The sequence below is a fragment of the Helicoverpa armigera genome, chromosome 2 (assembly GCF_030705265.1).
Source record: "Helicoverpa armigera isolate CAAS_96S chromosome 2, ASM3070526v1, whole genome shotgun sequence".
Lineage (NCBI taxonomy): Eukaryota > Metazoa > Arthropoda > Insecta > Lepidoptera > Noctuidae > Helicoverpa > Helicoverpa armigera.
The window spans coordinates 2,676,403-2,697,459 of record NC_087121.1 but is presented as its reverse complement, the minus strand read 5'-3'; the positions used below and the strand labels follow the sequence as shown (position 1 = coordinate 2,697,459).

Below are 21,057 nucleotides of genomic sequence, written 5' to 3'. Positions count from 1 at the left end.
GAATGGAACGTAGAAGGTATGCTCACTTGCAAAAAAATAATTTACCTTAATTAAAAACCAAACAGAAATCATTTATTTCTAGTATTTTTCGAGTCAAAAAAAATCCGTTATGTAAAGTAGGAATTTTTGAAAATTATTTAATTGAAACCGTTATGGTACTCACGGTCTTAAGTTCTTAACTAATGACGAAATGTGGAAAAAAATTCAATGATTTATTTACCCACCTACCAAAAACGTTTTTCTGACATAGCAACTTAAAGAACCAACGTCAAAATCCGTGTGCAGAACAAAAAACTGCCAATCCTGCGAACGCAGTGGTGAAGAGTGTGATTTTAGTAGTCTTTATCGATCCATTTATCTGGCTATTTATTCCACAAAATCCATGGTGCCGTAACTTATTTTATTAGACTGTTGTTTTCAAACTTTTTAAAATTCTGTGAAGTCCGGGAACCATGGCTCACTGTATGAGAGTTTTGCATGGCCAGGTAAGTTCGTTCATATTTTAGTGATTCCACGTTTTGGATACTTACTCGACAAATACCCAATATTAATGTGTTTATACAATTAATTCCACATTTGTTTACGCTACTATCACAAATGTGACCGATTAAGAAATCCCGATAAACCATCATGAATGGATAGGTCAGGTCACGTAAAATAAACCATATGAGGTCAACCGGGGTTATGATTATACAATTTATTAAGATTTAAGTTACTAGCAGAATATTGGCAACAGCCCCTGAATACAATGTACTGTTTTTATATGGTTTTTATTGACGCCGTAACTTTGTTACCCAGGGATCCAGGACACGGGTGGTGCTCTTGGAAATCCAACAAAGATGCTTCAGCGTGTCCCCACTCGCCGCTGCGGCGGCCCAAGTACGTAGAAACCGCCAAAAAGTGTTATTTCCAGTGTTTTCAGTGATAATAAGATGATGTTATGTAATCGATGTAACTGTGGAAATTTGTGATTAGGGCTCAAAGTTGGGGTTCTAAGTGTTATGGTGTGTTGTAGGTCGCGATGTCGAAGTTCGACAAGGTCCCGCTGCCGTACGACAAGTTGTCCCAAAACTTGGAAGTTGTGAAGAAGAGGTTAGGTCGCGACATGACCTTGTCTGAGAAGGTGCTGTATTCTCATCTGGATGACCCTAAGGGACAGGTAAGAGACCATTATATAATACTCATTTAATATTCTGAGGAAAACTTGGAACTCAAAAGGAGAAGAAATGTATATGACCTTTTTCAAGGTAAACTCCTTTAAAGTTTGGAACAACTGTTGCATTTTAAATAATATTGAGACTTTATCCTCTTAATTTGTTTAAGAAAATCAAAGTGCGAATTCGTAAATTAATAGCTGGTCATCAAATAGGTTTTCCTCAATAAATAATAAATGTAAAAACTATAAAGTTTGTAAACAATGCTTTGTTTGGGATTAATTCTTATCAAAAGCAATAGGCAGAATATCAATACAGTAAATAATATAGCTTCTAAGGATTACATTATCATGTTCATGAAAAATATTTTGAATAGTGTCATTTTGTAAATGCAGTAACAAAAAATTTAATCTTTTAATTAATGTCTAATAGCAATGCTAAACAAGCATAGAAAAAAACAATAAACTTTCATCAGTTTTGAACACTTGAAAGATTCAGAGGCTAATATTACAAATTGAGACAGTTGTTTTTTTTATTTATTCATTCTTTATCTATTTATTATCACAAACATCTAGATAATACCTCTGTTATGGTGCTTATTTAATATTTCTTTTTAACAATCATCAATTCTCACCAAAATCAACAATCGTCTCCGATTTATTCTAGAACATTCCACATAACAAATAATTTCTTCCCTAGGAAATTGAGCGTGGAACCAGCTACCTTCGCCTGCGGCCCGACAGGGTTGCTATGCAGGATGCCACCGCCCAGATGGCTATGTTGCAGTTCATCTCCTCCGGTCTGCCCCGTGTGGCTGTACCTTCCACCATCCACTGTGATCACTTGATTGAAGCTCAGATCGGCGGTGACAAGGACTTGGCGAGAGCTAAGGTAAGAATTGAAATAGTCATAGTTATATGTACATATCTGTTATCACTCAAATACAATAAGTTGAAAAGCTGGTCTTTTACTATGTAGGTGTATATTTTTGATTTTAAGCATTAATGTTCTAAGTATGAATTTGTGTGCATCCAATACAAATGTTTATAAATATTTTTTACTATGATCTACAAAATGATATGTTCATATCACAGGTCAAAAGCCATATAAATAATGTGTACTCAGTGCAAGATATTTTTTATGTGACCCAAATTGGTGTACTACTCAATTAATACTTACAATGTTATCAAGCGTTTGTAAGATTTTATTCTCACTTGATGCACTATTTATTATTTTATTGTTCTCAAAATTACATGGCATGATGAAAAAAAGTTTAGCTTCAATAGAATATATTGAAGTACCCTACTAGCATAGTATAATAATCCTGTTAATCAAGTCATGTTGAAACACAAGTTTAAAGAGCTGAAAGAAACTCCACAACATTCAAATCTTTTACTACCTCTGTACTTATCCCCTAAAAATCTGTAGGACATCAACAAAGAAGTATACAAGTTCTTGGAGACTGCTGGAGCCAAGTATGGCGTCGGTTTCTGGAAGCCCGGCTCCGGTATCATCCATCAGATCATCCTGGAGAACTACGCCTTCCCTGGTCTCTTGATGATCGGAACTGACTCCCACACACCCAACGGTGGTGGACTCGGTGGACTCTGCATCGGTAAGTCAAAAAATGTGATAAAAATGCTACTAAAAAAGTTTTAAATCCTATTTTGTTATGTGTCTGGAATATTTAATACATAATATACATATGTATATATCTTTCCTATTAACAAACTTACAAATTACAGAACTTACGATAAAGGGCTCACTGATTAAAATCATACTCTATTTTTTTCAAACTAGGCTACAAAATATGACTTGTCGAATGTCAAACATTACAGATACAAAATATGTATCTCTTTTTCTCTTACAATTAAGCACCCAATAGAAGAGAAGTTTGCATTCTTCTCTACAACCATTTACTGAAAATGATGAGAATAGTGTATTATAAATGTTAAGATCAAAAACTGAAATCTGTTGCATAAATGTGGTTACATATTACATGATAATGATAACACTTCATAGATTTGCTTCCAGATATTAACATTTTCAGATAACAGACTTTACCTTGTTTCGAGTAGATATTCCTTTGAGAGAAATGTGATTTTATTCAATGAAAGATAATACTGAAAATGTGTTGTAAATGCTTTTAAAACGTGCTACATACATTCTGAAATTTAAGAACTTGAATGCTTATCGTTTACTATAGTAAAACGATTTCTCCATCTACAATTTTTTTTTATATAAGCTGAAGAGCTAATTTCATTAACTAAAGGGCCAAATTGACAAATTTTTGGCGGGTTAAATAGCTCCTGTATTGAAGAAGGCTTTTTAAACCGGATGCGCGAAGTAGTTCCCAAGGGTCATGAATGAAGCTAATAATATATCTACTTATCGTCATTTTGAACCTCTACAACCTTTATTTCTACATTTTGTCTTCATAAAAGCATGTACAACCTTCATACGTAAAACCTTATTATCTTTTGCTCAGGTGTTGGTGGCGCTGATGCAGTAGACGTAATGGCCAGCATTCCATGGGAACTGAAGTGCCCTAAAGTTATTGGTGTTAAGCTTACCGGTAAGTCTACTATTTATTTATGTTCTAGTAATAACATGTACATGGTTAAGTATATTAATATTGTGACAAGGCAATTTGTTGTCTTGTTAGGCGAATGTTACAGTTGAAAAATGCTAGTTTTACTGTATTCAACGTGGAAAAATATCACGAAAGAATTGGTCTGTAAGAGACATTGTTATCGAAATAAGAAAGCATTTGCCAAATATTTAGATAATTCAAAATGAGACGAAATAAAAAATAACAACGGGTAGTTACACCTTTTTGTACAAAATAAGTAACAGGAAAAAGTTTTCGCCTTTCACTTCTGCGAAAACTTAACAAAAAACGATTTCTTTAGTAACTTCCTATAAGATATTGAAACTCGCCCGCCAACAATACATAGTTATTATACATAACAAGAACATTATGTAAACTAATTCCTAGCGCATTAACATGGCACTATTAAACTGTCTCGTTCAAGTCACCTTGTAAACGAAACTTAATAGTACTGCGTTCATAATGAAGAATAATAGCTCGTTATTATTTACGACATTATACGTAGGTACTGTACTTGTGACAAACAGACTAACGAAGGTTATGAGTATATCGATTTTTCCTAAAATTAAGGGTGAATTGCACCATCTTACTATAACTAGCCGTTTCCTTAGGCGGTCCATTGGTCAAATCGTCAATTTGACAACTGAAAATGGTTCGACCATCGGTATAGGCAAATGGTTCAACGCGCTGTAAAAATCTTATACTTTATTGGTATGTAGAATAAAGTGTTAATTTAAGCTAATATATGCTTGTTTCTTCGTGGCTAAAGTCTAGCCATATTTTATTGCTTGAATATTTTTATTTAAATAATAATAACTCCTTGGCATCTTGTTATTAAAAAAACAATTGTATTTATAGATTCAAAGATATCTTAAAAAATTGCAGATTCCTTCTGTTATCAATTTGACCTTATGAATTGGACAAGTTAGGTACAGTCAGCAAACAAAGTAAATCATTGTTCTGATTGCGGTATCCGTTTGAAAATAAAGTTATGTAAACTGTAAACATTGCACAATTCATACGTCATATGTACCCTATCTAAATCTTCAGTGTTATTAAAAAAGAACAATCAATGACAAGAGTGAATTAACAGTTTCAACACGAAACAAAATAAAAATAACTCGAGAATATTAAGTAGAACAAATATTATATCTGAAATGTCGAAAAGCTATCGAAAACATACTGTTTAGTTGATATTTAAAATGATTGTGCTTGACTGTACTTTAAAAATACAATTGTTTATACAAACTTATCAATGTTTAATGAAGACCAATTCTCATAGTTTTGTTGCACTGAAAAAGTAGTGCGCACACTGAAACATATGTTATGCATGTGTGTGTGTAATATAAATAGATTGGTCAGTCTCGCGTGGCGGGGCGCCAACCTGCCAATGTCAATACGAAGTGGGCGAAAGAACTTTCTAGGGATCCACGGGTGTGATATGAATTTTATTTTTCGTATTATATTTTTTGATATTTTTTTTGCAGCATTTAATATGAAAACGCCTAATTTGTATTGGTGTATCTATATGTAGGATTGACGCTATACAATACAAGTTTATGGTGAACTTTTTTGAAAAAAATATTAAATAATTAATCATGCGAAATAGCTTCCTGATGGTAATTTAAGTCAATTTTATTGAAATAACTGGTTTGGCACGATTACGGAATTGCGTTGACTAGATCTTGTCAGACAACTACGATATTTATGTTAATACTGATGAGCATATCAATCTATATATTTTAGTACCATAGAAAATTAAGTTGACCGATTAAATTATCCTGCCCGACTAAAAATAAAATTAAGGTAAGGGCAGGATAATGATGATGAAAAGTATAAATAGTTACTACAGTAACAAAGTTACGGATCAAGAGCCCATTTTATTTATTTTTCTTCTTTTTTTATTTCTTTTTTGTTCAGTTTTAGAAACGTTTATTACAGGTAGTCTGTCAAAACCCTGCCATATGCTGGTGTCTTTCGATCCGCATGTGAAAAAGTTCGGTGAGATGTTCAAATAGTAGGAGTTTTGTTTCTGTTTTTATTAGTATTACTACCTACTTATATGTTTTAGTTTTTTATTTTTTTATTTATAAGACAGAAACATAGATATAATATTAAAATGTAATTGTTAAACTCAGTAAAAGTAAAATAGTTATGATTTATTTTTAGAACTTTAAAATGTATTTTTATTTTTGTACGGAACCACATAGATATTTATTTTAGTTTTAATTTTAAATCGTGGGCGTGTAGTGTAGTTTTGTTTATAAAACACAAGAATTCAATGACGTTATATATTACTGATAATGCAATACGTTTATTGCCTCGATTGACGTCCATTTTGATAATTTTTGGTGCATAGGCTCAGGTCACGCGAAAATTAAGCGATGATATGGTACTACGAAGATATACAGCCTTGGCCAAAAGTATTGAGCACCTTACAAATTTCGCTAGATCACGGTAATTATGGGAGAAACCCGAATCTATCGTTGAAGTATTCTTTTATCGGTTATCTATAAAGATTTTAAAACAATGACTTATGCCGCAGCTGAGAATAAAACAAATGGGTGCAAGAAAATGTGTCTTTTACAATTTTTGAATTTATTTTCTAGTTCGCTACCATCGCTCGTTGAGACAACATCCAGTGATCTAGTGCGCCTTTGGTATTTTATTTCAAAGTTTTAAGTGTTATAGTTGCGATATGCCAAAATGAAACGAACTTTCTTTACAATAACGAGTGCAGATACAGCTTCTGCACGAGCAAGGGAAATCACAAGAAGAGATTTCCAAAACTGTGAAATGTTCGCGCCGATCCGTGCATTATGCTATTCAGCGATTCTCCGATACCGGATCACATCAAAATAGACCGAGAACCGGGCGCAAACGCATCACCATAGGCCGTCAGGATCGTCAGTTACTGAGAGAGTCATTAAGAAATAGGAAAAAAACATCTTCAGAGCTCGTTGCTGAGTTTTCAGAACAAATGAAGAAAACAATTTCTGCTCGAACTACTCGTAGAAGGCTTCAGGAAGCTGGTCTGAAAGGCTGTAAAGCTAGGAAGAAGCCATGGCTCTCCGAGAGCAACAAAAAAGCTCGGTACAAATGAGCCTTACAACACCGAACTTTCACCGTAGAAGATTGGTCAAATGTTGTGTGGTCAGACGAATGAAACATTGAGGTGAGTAAGTCAATTTAATGCCCTCACAAAATAATATGAAATGGTTTAAATTCTAAACGCATAGAGGAAGTTCTTTTTATTTCCGGAACTCAATATTTTTCTCTTTATTGCAGATTTTTGGTACACCTGGTGTGACCTTTATGCGTCGCCGGGTGGGCGAAGAATTTAAGCCAGAGTGTGTGGTCCCAACCGTAAAACACGGCGGCGGCAGTATAATGGTCTGGGGTTGCATGACCGATTCTGGAGTTGGCGAATTGTTAGTGTGTGAGGGCCGCATAGACTCTTCTAAGTACATAAATCTGCTAGAAACTGCGTTGCTGCCTTCATTCACGAAACTTTTCGGTGACACGAACATGGATAGTGATAAATGCCAGCAGGATAACGCGCCTTGCCACAAATCTGCCCGCACTATGACTTGGTTTCGGGAAAATAGCATAGAGCTTCTTGACTGGCCTGCCCAGTCGCCAGATCTGAACCCCATAGAACATTTATGGGGTTTATTAAAGCGTCGAGTTAGGCGCCACACAATTAACAACAGAGAAGAATTGAAACGCTACCTGCGCCTAGAATAGAACGCGATTACTGCTGAAGACTGTAAAAATCTTGTTAGCTGTTTACCAAAAAAAAAATCTGCTGTAATTAAGGCAAAGGGTGGAGCCACAAAATATTAATTTTCAATAAATAAATAGTAAATTACAAATAAAAAAAATGTTTTATTTTATTTCGGTTTGATACTCCGCATAAAACTGAAAGATGTCATGGGTGCTCAATACTTTTGGCCAAGGCTGTAGGTACATAATTAAGTATAGTATAAAATACGTTGAATACTTTGGCATTGATTTTAAATACTTATTCAGATATACAGTATGTGTACAAAATTATACTTAACATAAGCAACGTGCTGTTGATAATTTTATCAGAAATCGGAATTAAAACACAAACAGGCATATTTCCTAAATTGAGATGTATCCGGTTCTCAGTGTTAACTCAATTAACACATTCTGAAGTTGTCTAACCTTACACGAAATATGAAATATACACTATAGTTTTGATCACCATTTTCTGTTCTGGTATCGCAAAAATCTTAAGTCTCTCATGAAAAAAATATGTAAAAAAAAAACTTTCATCTTCAAGAATGCCTGTGATAGGCGAGGAGTTAGAGAGACTTTCTGCCTATAGGTACTCTTATATGTCTTAAACAAAATATCTTGGACAGTCTTCACTCTTCCACATGACCTACTGTTACACAAGGAATATATCTAGCTACCTATAGATATAACAAGAGTTCTAGACTGCGCAGTACACAAGCAATTGATACAAATTGTTCGCCGCATCACGTGGTCGCACCGTTCAATGTACGACTATGTTAATGAGTAGGTTTTTGTTTCTTGTAAGCAGTATTTATTGGGTATTCTTGTTGTTTATGGTTGTAGGTATTATGTGAAAGGTCGATGTACACTTTACAGTAGTACCTAATGATTAGTATTATTGTAGTGATTGTACCGTAGATGGTAAAGTAATGATATTTGAAATTGACACTCAGTGGTTTCCATTGAGGGCAAAAATATTATTGGTTGTTTAAAAACTCCTACGCTCCACTTTAGTGGAGTCTTGAGCCTTATACAGGCGAATTGAAACTTTGTGACCTACGATGGTAAAAAAGGAGACTTATTTCAAAATGTTGACTTGTATCATACACGAGAGATTTCCTGTGAAGTGCAGGTATTTACAAAACAAACAATGCGACATTCTGTTATCTATGCCCAAGATAAAATAATGATAAAATTAAACTTTTTAGGTGCAATCATTAAGCAATTGATTCACTTCATTTGTCTACCTTATAATTAATAATTATATTTATAGCAATATTGATTTTATGCGATTAATACAAATACTAATAAATTAAAATTACCTTTCAAGAAACAAAATATACAGTTCCTGCTTTTGTATACAAAACATAAAAATAAGTAAAATATTTCCTCTATGATATCACCCTATTTGCTCCAAAAAGGCTGTCTTAAAAGGATTTACTCTAAATAAATGTTACATAAATAATATTTACTTATGATATTATCAGCCTACTTCGCGTGGAAGCGACAATAATCTTGACGTCACGGAAACAAACAATGTGACGATGTTTTAAACTGCAAATATCTAGCACAAAATATTCTACGTTAGTACATATATGAAATCACAAACAACAGCTGTTTGAAATAATACCTTGATAAAGAAGAATTTTTTTTTATATAAAGAAACCAATCCCTAATTAAAAATAAAGTTGTAATAAAGATCGCAATAGCTGCGAACTTTACTCGATTCTAAATTCGCCATAATTATTTTTACCTGGCATTTGAACTTGGCAAAGAGAGCCGGCATTTCTCCCATATAGATACTACACAAAGGAACTTCGCATGCTATAAGAAATGTTTTTGACAATAATAAACAAACAAAATTTGTCCTTCATTGCACTCTTTGATTCATCTAAGAACTAAATGCGTCACCTTTCATCATTATTAATGACCAGAACTTAAGGGTTCAGTTTTCTTGCCTTCGCAAAATGAAAAGCATACAAGTTGTTACCACAAATACTTAGTGCGCCACCTTCAAGTGGTCCAATGTGCCCCGACACCTGCAAAGTGAGAGAGCTAAATGCCGCCATTAAAAATTTCGTTTGCATGACGAAATATCTGGTAAAAATTTAGGTTCTATTGCCATCGACTCGCTTAGAAGAAGATAGAGAGCTTGTCTTTTTTTCAGACTCTTATTGACTAAAAACCGTCGTGTTCCGTCGTAGGCCTTTTATGTACCAGGGCCGCGGTAACTTTCGAACAATCCAGCAGCCCCAGAGAGCTCGTCTTAAGTTAAAGTTTTGGTAGCCTACCAATAACGGAGGAATTTCAAGAAAGAAAATGTTTTTTCCTGTCATACAAAACAGCGGTAAACAATCCTGTGCTCAAGCATTCATGACTTCTCTGAACAGGAAATAACATATCCCTTTCATTTCTGCGTAAATGTGGACTTCCACTTGATACGTTCTTGTTAATCGAATCAGTGAGAACAGGAAGGGCGTTAGTGCCTTGTCCCATTATGTTATCATATTTAAAGAAATCAAATCGCTAAAACAAGATTCAACATGTAAAAAAAAATCCATACGTAATTGCATCAGGGGAATTACCTGATTTTTTAATCGTATACAATACAATCTCTACCATTGGTGATAATAAAGAAACAGATAAGAGAGAAAATCCAAGAAGTATAAAAATGTTAAGTGATTAAATAAAAAAATGGTTAAAGAAAGTATTCAAAAACTTTCGCACTTCCAATATTATTATTTTTTCTGAAAATAATAATTTTTAATGCCATCTTTCAGAATGATTGCAATATTCACTCATGATAATATGCGCAGACAATTATAATAATTATTATTTTATCATCTAAATTCAATAAACCAAGATCTGTATTACGTCTAAAAATAACTTCCTACCAAACCTTTACTGCCAGATACTAACATAAAACTCTCTACCAGGACAAATGAAGGGCTGGACGAGCCCCAAGGACGTGATCCTCAAGGTGGCCGGTATCCTGACCGTGAAGGGAGGCACTGGCGCCATCGTCGAGTACTTCGGCCCTGGAGTCGACTCCATCTCGTGTACCGGTATGGCTACCATCTGCAACATGGGTGCTGAGATCGGAGCTACTACTAGTGTGAGTATATTATTAAAAAAATAAAATAAATTATAGAAGACAATGTTCTGGGTGTTGTTTGTGAATTTTAAGTTGACAGAATGTGATTTGGATACTGAAAATGATGACACTAGATTTTCTGAATGGTGAAGGCAAATCGTTTAAAAATATTTAACAATCCACTAATAAGGGCTAGACAACAGTTTTGTTTTAAGTTAATTTGAGCATTTCATTTCCAAGAACAGCTTTGGTTTACAACTTTGGAAAAAAAATGTGCCTTTATGCCATTCCTCGTTTATTCATACTCACGTGAATAAATAAATGCAACGCAACTGTATAATATTCTGTATGAGGTCTATTGCACTTTGTTCAGGGCTGCACATCTATTAATTTCCACACGCAGTCTAGGTCAGCCGATACGCACAATCTAAGTTCAAGGGCAGCTATTTATCTACCGTATTATTATCTAAACGAGGTGTTACTCATCTAAACACATGTCTAGACTCAATAGAATCTTCTATTGGAAAACATAATACGGATTTGTATTGATCTAGAAGTCACGTGAAAGTTCTGTATTTTGCTGTGACTGTCCAGTCCAGCATTAGTAAACTAATCTTTTTTCTGAAATCAATAAAAACAATTATTCAATTATTTATTTTATATTGGATTTTAAGCAACCTAAATGTTTATGGGATAGTGTTATGTACGCTAAGTATACTAGGTGAACGCACCCATAATTTGTATGTATAAGGGAAAATGTTTAACCGTTTTTACAATGAAGATTCTCGACAGAAGCCGTCACGCAGATTTGAGAAAATTCTGACACAAGTCTTTTCAGGTGGTTAAACTTGCAGCTCACTCGATAAGACACGGAACTTGGCCGGAGCTTGGCGCACCTGTAATAGGTCTATCACTACATAGTACGAAACAAAGTCGCTTTTTCTGTCCCTATGTCCCTTTGTACGCCTAAATCTTCAAAACTACGCATCGGATTTTGATGCGGTTTATTTCAATGGATAGAGTGATTAAAGAGGAAGGTTTATATGTATAATAACATAAGTACATTAAATAGTGGGAAATACTTTTACCCCGAGCGAAGCTGGGGTGGCTCGCTAGTGTGAAATAAAAACCTTTGACTTTTAAGAAGAAATTATAAATATATTAGTAGCAAGACTTTATTGATCAAATCAAATAACACTTGAGACTTTTCAAAGACAACTACAATATACAATAGTTACATAATATCTATTTGTACAGGTGTTCCCCTACAACAGCCGTATGGAAGCCTACCTGAAGTCCACCGGCCGCGGTGAGATCGCCGGCTTCGCTAACAAGTACAAGCACCTGTTGACGCCCGACTCTAAGGCACCTTACGACCAGGTAATAGAGCTCAATTTACTTTGACATTGCATAATATGACTATTTGAACATTTAAATAAATTGGAACCTTAATTAAATTTCCCAAGCCTTTTCCCCACTATGTTGGGGTCGGCTTCCAGTCTTTCTCTTTTAACCTTCATGTTAACTGGGTAAAGCTCTTTGTTTCAATTAAAGTAAAACAGTTTTAATTTTGCATGTTACGAAGCCTATAGACTATACAGACATAAGAAAAGCCATTTATTTATACATTTTTTGATTGAATGTGTTTCTTAATTGTTTTGCTCTCCCTAAATTATATTTATCATTACCCATTACCAACAACTAAAGATTTGAAAGATCATCAAAAACGACCACCTTACATTACAAGATAGTTTTATAAAGAACTGATTTTTTTTTTCACTCGCACAGATAACCAACCTAGCAACTATTTAAAAAAATTTCTTTCATCTAAATACTTTTTTACTTGCCCAGGTGATCGAAATCGACCTCTCAAAACTGGAACCCCACGTGAACGGTCCCTTCACTCCGGATCTAGCGAACCCCATCAGCAAGCTCGGAGACATCGCCAAGAAGAACAGCTGGCCCGTCGACATTCGTGTCGGTCTCATCGGGTCTTGCACCAACTCGTCTTATGAAGATATGGGCCGCTGTGCCAATATTGCTAAGGAGGTAAGGTCCTTGCGTAGTTCTTGAGGTGTGAATATGATAGCCTATTTGTTATTCTGATTTATAAGCTACGTTACTGCCAAGTTTCATGAAAATCCGATTAGCCGTTCACACACTCTGAAAAACCTTCGCCTTTAAACACACTACACACACTTTTAGTTTTTAGTTACACTAATATTTAGTGTAACTTTTTTTAAAGAGATATTTTCCATTTTCGGTAGAGTAGTAGAAATTAGAAAATATTATTTTTTACTAAAAGGATAATTTTTGTTTAGTTGTGAAAACGGAACTACTTCTTCGGAATGTCCGAGACTGCTAGTTATTAATAAGTTAGTTACTGATAACAAACCGGATTCCGCTAGATAATTTTTACGCATTTATTTACGGTCATGTCAGAAGTCATTGATATAAATAATTGCTGTTTTATCTTTTTCTAAGAACAGATTTGTTATCATATAATTTTCGTTACTGACGCGCTATTGAAGTTAGGTACATATACAACAGCATTTTTTGTAAATAAAAAATATCTATTTTTTTCTTATTTCTGTGTATTTACAAAACTACTCCAAGCTAGGCTAAGCTAGGTAATAATTAGCATCAGCATGTAACCATTTTCAGTTTGTTTTCTGCAAAAGTGTAATAAATAACGTGATAGTTTATACAAACCTATTTATATATTCATTATTTATTTTATGAATGATCTATATGTACCTGTTTTTTACCCTTTTTGTAACTTCTCATTTATTAAATAAAATATTTTTTGTTTTGCTCAGGCCCTGAAACACGGAGTGAAGTCCAAGATCCCGTTCAATGTGACTCCCGGATCGGAACAGATCCGCGCCACCATCGAACGCGACGGAATCGCCGCTACACTCCGCGAATTCGGAGGCACTGTGAGTACTTTCTGGAACATTCTAGAATATTTTTTAAAGGATTTGGTAAAGTGGAATTCTGTTGGCTTTGTCTTTTGAAATAACTTTAAATTGCTATGTAGATAAAAATTCCCTACTCTAGAAAATAACAAATGTGGAGTTGAATTTAAAAATGTTACATTATTTCTTAGAACAAGTGCATTTCAACTATACATATTTATATGTCTTTGTAATTTCATGATTTATTTTAAATTTTGACTATCGTATAGCCGCTTTAGTATGAATGAACTATACTTTCAAGATAGAATTTCCTTAAAAAACATAAATTATTAAATAATGTTCATATAACATAGTGAAAATTACCCAAACTTCCTTATTTACTTTTTAACCAACATCCAAAAAGGTAAAATTTCTCAATTCTCATATTTCCACACAGGTGCTAGCCAACGCGTGCGGCCCCTGCATCGGCCAGTGGGACCGCAAAGACGTGAAGAAGGGCGAGAAGAACACCATCGTCACCTCGTACAACAGGAACTTCACGGGAAGGAACGACGCCAACCCCGCCACTCACTGCTTCGTCACCAGCCCTGAGCTCGTTACTGCTTTGTCTCTTGCTGGTAAACTATATTTTATATGTAAACTAGCTTTTGCCCGCGTCTTTGTTCGCGTGGAATAGTGACTTTCGGCAGAATTTAGGTTTGACCAATAGATGGCGCTATACGTCCGGAATAAATTTATTTTTCTATTTTTTTGTAATAAAAACTATCCTATGTCCTTTCTCAAGTTCCAAAATATGTCTGTACCAAATTTCAAACAAATCAGTTCTGCAGTTTAGGCGTGAAGAAAGGATTTTCGTATTTATAATATTAGTTAGGATATTCAGCATTGACCTAGCCTTCACCTAGCCTTGGGGCTTTTGAGGCCGCCCCGTGTAATTCTGACGCTTGAAAAGTGCTGTTTTTCAGCCTACTTTGAATAAACAATTTTTGATTTTGATTTGGGGCATTTTTGTCTTAAGATTAATTCTATTCGACCTAATCGGGCAGACAATTGAGGAAAATCAAAAGGATAAACAAACAATTGCCAAAACAAGAAAATATTATTTTGTCCTCATTTCAACCTGGTTACTTTTCAGTTTTGTATATTTAATTTATACAGAGATGTAATTTTTGTACATTTAATAATGAGAAAAAAATAGGACAGCCAACGGAACATTTTCAGCATTTTTCATTTCTTTTTTGCAATTTATCGTCATAACATAATACCAAAACTATTACTCCCTTAGGTCGCCTGGACTTCAACCCCCTGAAGGACGAGCTAGAAGGCAAGGACGGCAAGAAGTTCAAGCTATCGGACCCCTTCGCGGACGAGCTGCCCTCCCGCGGTTTCGACCCCGGCCAGGACACGTACCAGCACCCTCCCAGCGATGGCTCTAGTAAGTAAAGCATCATTATTATATCATACATTGACCAGGCAATTTATACAGTTTATTATCCATATAAAAAAATATAAATATTTTAAGACCGTAAAGTTTTCAAATACATATTAAAAACATGGCTACGTACGACCCTTTTTTTGTTGACGGTGGGAAGAAATAGATTAGATTGGTATGGTGGGAAATTCACAAGGAACAGAATAAAGGTGTAAGTTTTTGAGTGTCAAAGTTATGTCTTGTATATTTTAAATGCTTTTACTGTCTTTTGATGCATTCTTTTAGTAGTAAAAAATAACAGGTCAAAGTGAAATCATGTATTTCATTAAGGCCTTGAAATATATAAATAAGTTGGTTTCTAGTCGCCCATTTCAAAAGAAGCTTCTTATGGAGAAGAACTGGCATATGTTACACACTTACTTTAATTTCCCATCTTAATAAGCATCTAAAACTTCCCATTTCTCCACAGAGGTGCAAGTAGACGTGTCCCCATCATCGGACCGCCTGCAACTCCTGGCTCCCTTCGACAAGTGGGACGGCAAGGACCTCACCGACATGACTATCCTCATCAAGGTGAAAGGCAAGTGCACCACCGACCACATCTCCGCCGCCGGACCCTGGCTCAAGTACAGAGGACATCTGGATAACATCTCCAATAATATGTTTATCACGTGAGTATTGAGATCAGTTGCCTTTAAGTGAGTATAGAATGGTGAACATTGGTGTTAAAATATTTGAAATACCAGCTGTTTCACTCGAGCTTATCCGAGGAACTCCTTTGGGATAAAAAGTACTTTATACTTGTCTCTTAGTGCTAGACTACGTTTCCCCTACTTTAGTCAAATCTATATAGTTCTTGAGTTATGTGTAACTAAAAGAAGTAAAAGATCTTTTATATGATAAGGATGTGCCACTAATGTGAAAAATAATTAACGAATATAAATAAAAGAAATAAGAAAGCGGACATATAAAAATTCATAAATAAAACGCAGCACATAATATCAATTACCTAACTTGATCTTTAAAACTTTTTCTTTCATATCTTCTGATCCAAGCTTTCTTCATGTAATCAATATTTTAAATTATTATTTAAAATAACATACCTTTCCCACCCATAGCGCCACAAACGCGGAAAACGGCGAGCTGAACAAGGTCCGCAACCAGAAGACAGGCGAGTGGGGCGCCGTGCCGGCGACCGCCCGCGCCTACAAGGCCGCCAACATCAAGTGGGTGGTGGTGGGCGACGAGAACTACGGCGAGGGCTCCTCCCGCGAGCACGCCGCGCTCGAGCCCCGCCATCTCGGCGGCAGGGCTATCATTGTCAAGTCATTCGCTAGGTAAGTCTACAAATAAATAAATAACCTTTTAGACAAATTACATCCAGAGTAGGTTGGTATCAAAAATTATGGGATACTAATAAAAATATCTGATTAGTGTGTTGATAATGTTATGTTAGTTTATGTTGAACTGCAAGGGAAATGGACGGCTTGTACTTATTAAATTACAGATTATAAAGATAGGGTGCAATCATCGAAATGTGTGATAAAAAAAGTAATTTACTTTTAAAAGTCATGTTGCTATTAACCCTTAAAATCCAATTTTAATAAGAATTATCTAAGAGATGTATTTAACATTACCTTATCGTTAGCATAAGGAAAGAATAACTTACCAATATTATCTAAAATCTTACTTAATAACCCGTAGGATTCACGAGACTAACCTGAAGAAGCAAGGTATGCTGCCGCTGACGTTCGCCAACGCGTCCGACTACGACAAGATCAAGCCCGACGACAAGATCTCGCTGCTCGGACTCAAGGACCTCGCGCCTGGCAAGGTGAGCATGGACCAAAGCATTTGGTCCTTGTAGTACTTGGTAGCTTAATTCGTGACCTACATAATTCTGGCTTTTTAGGTGAATAGGTGCTCTAGGTTACTTAGAAATTCGTTTCTAACCGCCATTAAGTTTGGCAAGAACAATACTAAACTGGTTCTAATTGTTGACGGGTTTTGTCTGCCACGATTTATAAAGAACTCGTTTAATTTTGATGTACCTACATTAGGGTGTCCCAAAAAAATCAAAGTCATTTTTTTTTAACGCATACCCTCCTATTTTTTTCCTTTTGGTCCAAAACTATTAAAAATAAAATTTTATGGTAGTAGGACCACGGTAACCCGTGCCGACTTACATTTGAATGTATGTCATACTTGCTCTCTAAGACTAACGCGATCTAACTCGTCGATGTGCTTGTGATTTCTTGTTATTTAGTGATCGAATCATTGTTTTCAAACAGCCAACATGTCACTAGACTTAAGCAGTTATAAAAGAGTATATTTTTAATTAGGGGACCTAAAGCATCAAATGACGGGCTCAAAACTTCCGTCTAATGGACAAGTTCTGGCAGTTTCATAGTACAACTAGCGACCCGCTCCGGCTTCGCACGGAATAACAGTATTTCTGCACTATTTAATGTGTGTTATTATACATGTAAACCTTCCTCTTTAATCACTCTATCTATTAGAGAAAACCGCATGAAAATCGGTTGCGTAGTTTTGAAGAATTAGGTAAGCTTACAACGGGACACGGGGACAGAAAAAGCGACTTTGTTGTATACTATGTTGTGATATTCGGGAAATTAATTTAATTGTGAATGATAACGTAAATCTTACTAGTCGCGAATGCATTATATTATCTACTGGGAAAAGGCGCGTATTCCAACTAAATCTTTGCCTAATTGTGTGACGAAACTCGTCACCTTGTATCAAGTTTGGAGGGACAAAAGACACAAGACGTTTTTAAGCAACGCTATCACGACTTTTTCAGCAACTTAGATATGTAATTTATTTGATTTTGATTAATAAGAATAAATCATCATGTCCCGAGCCTTATCCCAACTATGTTGGGGTCGGCTTTCAGTCTTGCCGGATTCAGCTGAGTACTAGAGTTTTACAAGGAGCGACTGCCTATCTGACTTCTCAACCCAGTTACCCAGCAACCCAATATCCCTTTGATAAGATTAGTGTCAGACTTATTGGCTTCTGACTACGCGAAACGACTGTCCAAGATGTCAAATGACAGCCAGGAGAGCAGCCGGCCTACAGTTAGTTACAGAAAGCGCCTGCCTCAGAGGAGCAAAGGAAAATAACTCTTGAAAAACGATTAGATGTATCGTTTTTCAGGGGTTATTTTGTCTTTGGTGAATTTTTTTTTTCAAAAGAAGATCTTTACGGTACGTTGTATGACAAAATCACCTCTAACTTCATTTCAGCAAAAAGCGAGTTCTTTGATCGATCGCCTTAAAATATAATGACAGTTTTCTACATGAATGTGTCCTACCTTCTAGTCAAATAATGCTTCGTATCAAAAAGCCAAAGTTTCAGCACTGAGAGTTAGTGAACGATGTGGCCGAAAGATCGGTGAAGTTCATGCAAGACTTTTATTGATTAATCACAGTAGATGAGGAACAAAAACAATTATTGTTAGGTACAGTCCTAGAACATCGGAAAATTTATCCTGACTGTAAAAAAAAACTACTTTAAAATGAAAATTTTAACAAGGATATTATTTTTCAATGTATATGAGAAGATAAAACATTATTTGGATCTATTCAAGGTTTATTTTTAGTAATAATAATTAAGATCTAAATTTCTCCATAGTAAGTCAGTACAAATTTTCATGTGAAACTTTGGCATTAAGTCGGCACGGGTTACCACTGTCTGATCGAGATAATATTTATTATAGGAGATAATGAGGTCAAACCGAAAAAAATTAGAGGGTATGCGTATTTGAATTCGAGAAAAAAAAATTCCCCCTTATGTCTTGGGACACCCTAACCTACATCTATAACCATAATTTTATATGTCAGCATTTCAACTGCATTAAGAGGCCGAATTTTATTGGTCCTCCTTAATTTATAGACTTGGTAAAATCGTGTCATATTATCTATTGATACAGTATGTATGTGCATATGCCACCGAAGATAACTGCAAACTCGTGGAACGTATCGAAAAACAAGTCGCAGATATTACCACCTCACGTGTCCATTTTCTGATAACGAATGTGCACTAAAGACTGTAATAGTGCAAACTATGATTAGTATATTCAAATGTGTTAAAAATATTAATGTACATAGAATTAACAGCGATTTTAGAACATAACATCTAATCCAACTTGTTATTATTTCCAGCCTGTCGAATGCGAGATCAAGCACAAAGACGGCAAATCGGAACGCATCCAGCTCAACCACTCACTGAACGATCAACAGATCGCCTGGTTCAGGGCTGGCTCCGCGCTCAACAGGATGAAGGAAATCGCTGCTGGAAAGTGAACGCACTCTCCCTAGATTACAATCATCTTGCACTGGACCCCCGAGCCTAAAAGTAGGGTAAATTTAGAGTGTAGCAACATTGAGCCAAAATTAAAAAAAAATCTTCAAACTGCATTCATTTAATGTATGCAGTACGTCGGTCCTTTGCATTCGTGCCACCTTTCGAGTAGGAATGAACGATTTTATCCAATAATTGATATCGATTTTAGTATTAATTCGTATTAATTGAAGTTAGGGAAATTTTATGTATTCATTTTGTAGGCGCTGTCATCATCGCCATACCTTACCTGAGTAATATTATAATCATGTGAAACGTAAATTATTATGATTGATCGGTGAATACTATGTAACCGTTGTATAGAAATGAAATTGAAGTTTTTACTATAATGAAGTTCAGCTAAAGTCGATAAATATCGATCATCCCTACAACAGACCGCGGAACTATGTGATCATATCAACGACGATGCATTACTGATGGAGTCTGTTCTCTGAAACATGTAGACTCGGCCTTATTCATATGAATATAATTAATGTAATGTTAGGGTTATCACTTTTTGCCTTTATACCCGGTGCAAGTAAGCTGTTACCACGTAGTTCAATGTATACTTTTAGCGCATTTTTTCATTATTCAGACAATACTTAGTCACGGCGGTGATGAATCTTAAAATCTAGCTGTAGTACAAATCATCAAGTCAAATGATTTTATATTAATTTATGTACATATTTACCAAACTTGAAAAATATACGTTACTTATTACTTTATTTGTCTTTTGATTTTACCCTTCACCTAATAGTTTCCCACTAGTCATGTGACATTTCCAGTGGCCGTGTCCCCACGGTTTTATTTTGGTCGAAGATTTATCAAACCAAACCTGCTATTCTGGGTGATACGGTTTTCATGTGAAAGACCGCATGAAATCGCTTCGCAGCAAATAGTGTCTCAGTTTTTTGCATTAGGAACTTGCATGGAAACATAATTTTCTTTGAAAATCTACCGTATCTATGTTTGATGATGATACATACGCTCTACCGTATGTGAAAGAATTCATGGCTCCACTGAAACTGCGGAAGACAGTTTTCCGACTGTATGGAATTATCCAGGCGTTGAGCTATCTCATCAAACCATATCACACTAATGTTGTAAAGGCGTTAGTTTTGTGTCTTATTACTTCTTCACGCTCAAACGGCTGGACGGATTTTGATGAAAGTTGACAGAAGCTTTTACACCAGAATAACATAAAGGTCTTTATCAGCGTGCGGGAAATTGGTACCCTCAGAAAGTGGGAGTACAGTGTGCATACCTTTCTCTCATCATACTTACCCTTTCTTTGGGCTAAACTCAAGACTTCGTAGGGATAGAGGAAAACTATAGAGTATAGATAATACTTATCAATGTTCTTTTCTTTGCCTTTTGAATTCTAAAGCTCCGGCCAAGCTTTCCCTATTCCGACCGCTCGTTCGAAAGTCGTGTACTACTAGGGGTACAAGGTTGATTTCTTATAAAAAACACTAGGTACAAACCTTTACCTAGATTAATTATTTGCTTTCAGTGATTAGCAGCCGAGTATGATTTTCTTGGCAAGCATTTTCTTTCAATAGCGGCAATGGCAAAGATGAAAGTAAATATAGGTCTGACCAAACACAATCTATACTATATGCTCTAAATATAATCTTTGGGCCCTGAGCACAGAAAGATGAGATTCTCTAGTTAACATCTATAATTACATTGTGCTAAAGATTAATTGGTGTGAGTGTTGT

At 35.4% G+C, this 21,057-nt stretch overlaps 1 protein-coding gene across 1 annotated transcript; it reads left to right on the top strand.

Annotated features, from left to right (window-relative positions):
- Positions 1-257: 257 nt before the first annotated feature.
- Positions 258-20,061, top strand: LOC110372026 (probable aconitate hydratase, mitochondrial). The gene is made up of 16 exons (XM_021328534.3): positions 258-485; positions 799-879; positions 1,016-1,159; positions 1,854-2,045; positions 2,583-2,769; positions 3,643-3,729; positions 10,467-10,645; positions 11,882-12,004; positions 12,476-12,673; positions 13,444-13,563; positions 13,979-14,159; positions 14,828-14,977; positions 15,444-15,645; positions 16,093-16,311; positions 16,679-16,808; positions 19,159-20,061. The coding sequence occupies exons 1-16, from the start codon at positions 453-455 to the stop codon at positions 19,297-19,299; spliced, it is 2,367 nt and encodes a 788-aa protein (XP_021184209.2). The 5' UTR covers positions 258-452; the 3' UTR covers positions 19,300-20,061.
- The last annotated feature ends 996 nt before the right edge of the window (positions 20,062-21,057 follow it).